A 2,459-nucleotide genomic window follows, 5' to 3' on the forward strand; every position below is an offset into this window, starting at 1 on the left:
CCCCCAGCCCAGCCTGTACCTGGCTCACAGCCCAGCAGCTCCACCCGCAGGGGGCCACCCAGGTTGGCATCACTGCGGGGGGCAGCCTGGTGGTGCCCATCAGAAGGCCACACCCGGACGTGCCGCACCTGCACCATCCGGGCAAACATCCACACTGTGGAGGGGCCATTCCAGTTCTTGGGGAAAAGCTACGAGCATAGGGGTGTCTGCTCAGGCTGCCACCATGACCCTGCCCATTGCGCGCCCCCCTCTGCCCATCCCCCCAACCTCCATGGCATGGCATGGACCGGGCCATCCCAGCGATCATGGTCTCCCAGCATGAGTCATCCGGGCCCCTCAAGGCTGAGGGGCTCCAGTCCTAGTTTCCTGAGGGCAGGGTGCCCACTGCGGTGTCCCCAGGGCCAGGCCAGTGCCCACACGTGGCAAAGAAAGTGAAAGTGAAGTCGCCCAGTCATGTCTGACTCTTTGTGACCCCATGGACTGTAGCCTACCAGGCTCCTCTGTCCATGGGATTCTCCAGGCAAGAATACTGGAGCGGGTGGGTGGCCATTTCCTTCTCCAGGGCATCTTCCCCACCCAGGGATTGAACCCGGGTATCCGGCATTACAGGCAGATTCTTTACCATCTGAGTCTCCCTGGGGAGGATGCTAGCCCCAGGAGGGCAGAGCTGTGCCCAGCTACTCTCTGCACACCCCAAGGCCCTCACTGAACTCGCTATCACCCCAAACTCCCTCCCTCCACAGTAGGGCTTCTCACAGCCACCCCCCATCTGAGCCACTTCGATCGTGTCTGATGCCCTTTCGACTGTGGCTCTTCTGCCCCACAGAACACTGTCCCTGCTACTAACAGGTGCTGAACAAGCCTCTAAAGTAGGAAATGTCCCTCCAGAAACAAGAAACCCCTTGGGAACATAGACTGTGGGCCCCACACAAAAGGGCATGGTGGGCCACTGGTCCAGGGGGCCCGAGTGGGTGGTACCTGGGGTGCAGGCTGAGTGCCAGGCCGGATGTCACGATAGCTGTGCCAGTGTAGACCATCACTGCTGACCTGGAGCCAGTCTGAGGACCCAGCCCCCTGCACTATGATGCCTGGGGGAGGGGCAGGGAGCAGAGCTAAAGCAGGGAGTGCCACCCCCAGCCTGCCATCCTCCACCCCTTCCTTCTCCAGCCCCGGCCTCTGCTGTCTCCCCACTGACCAGTGAGGTTCCTGGGCTGGAGCAGGTCGAGCTGCAGGTAGGGAGGCGGGGTGTGCCCCTGAGTATCAGCGTGCTCCACGGGGCTCCAGCCTGGCGCCCCCGGGGCAGGCCTCAGGATGGCAGCCCAGGCGGGGTGCTCCAGCTGCTGGGACGAAGCAGGCAGGCTCCCTTCGGGGAGTCGGGCCAGGCCCAGGGGTGAATAGCAGGGATCTGGGTGCACAAGAGAGGGGCTGGAGCCTGCCGGGGCCATAGTTAGGAAGGCACAAGGGGTGCTGTGGAGGGTTGAGAGCCCACCTGGTTGACCTTGTAGGGTCACCGGAGGCTGGTCCAGGGAGGGCAGGGGTAGGGAGGAAACAGGTTGGGCTGAGGTTCTAGATCCTTAGGATAACCGTCCTCCCCATGGGAGGCAAGAGGTATAGTCCAGTGATCCGGTCTCCCCTCCCAGGCTGGACAACCCCTCAGCAACATCCCCCTTCGGCCCAACAGCCCGTGGCCTTTACCTCCGGGGGGAGGCAGAAGGTAGGTGATCAGAGGGGCTCCGATCTGAGGGCTGGGGGTCGGAGCGGGCACGGGAGTGGCCATGGGGTGGACCGTCTGGTTCTCTCCTGGAGGCGGGGGAGGAGAGACAGGCTCACACCAGGCCCCGGCCCTCACCTCTCTCCACATGTTGGAGCACTGTATCTCCCAAGACTTCCCTGAGAGCTTTGGCAACAGCGCCCCCCTCCCACAGCTGGGAAAGGTCCATCCCCAAGTGAGTCAGGGGTTTTCGCTTCCACTGAATGTATTTAGAGAACACAAACTAAAGCCACCTGCCCAAAGCCACTTCAGGGGCCAGGACCGAGCGGCTGCAGTTCAGTTCCTGATCAGGGCTGCTGTCGCTAATAGGGGACCTTTGTGGGCACCAGAAAAGGGCATCTCTGGATGAAAGAGGTCTTTCAAGCTAAAGTCTGGTCCCCACTCGCCACGTAACTTGTGCAGTCAGCCGCCTGTGCCACTGTGCAGGCGGGCACTCTCCTAACCTCAGCAGCCTGTAGGTGCACTTTAAAGATATGAAATCTGGGCCCCAAAGTGCATCCGTTTTTGAGCCTTTGTATTCTGTTTTATTTATGACTCAGTTTCCAAGTAAAGACGATCTTGAAAAGTCCAACTTGGTCATGGTTGCTCTTAGAGGGAACAAGAAAGGAACCAGATCCAGCCCATCGTAACCAGAGAAAGAAAAGTACCCTCAAGGGTGACCTCGTGGGGGAGGTCAGAGGAGGCAGGC

The 2,459-nt window shown here is 60.6% G+C and overlaps 1 protein-coding gene across 1 annotated transcript in view; it reads right to left on the reverse strand.

The window, feature by feature from the left end:
• SSPO (SCO-spondin) overlaps positions 1–2,459 on the reverse strand; it is a 53,626-nt gene that overhangs the window by 32,888 nt on the left and 18,279 nt on the right. Inside the window, 4 exon segments of the mRNA XM_010843882.1 lie at positions 20–188; positions 979–1,088; positions 1,196–1,405; positions 1,696–1,800. Of these exon segments, the coding sequence (XP_010842184.1) occupies positions 20–188; positions 979–1,088; positions 1,196–1,405; positions 1,696–1,800 (594 nt within the window).

The sequence above is a fragment of the Bison bison genome, unplaced genomic scaffold (genome assembly GCF_000754665.1).
Source record: "Bison bison bison isolate TAMUID 2011002044 unplaced genomic scaffold, Bison_UMD1.0 scf7180017864191, whole genome shotgun sequence".
In the NCBI taxonomy this organism is placed as follows: Eukaryota; Metazoa; Chordata; class Mammalia; order Artiodactyla; family Bovidae; genus Bison; species Bison bison.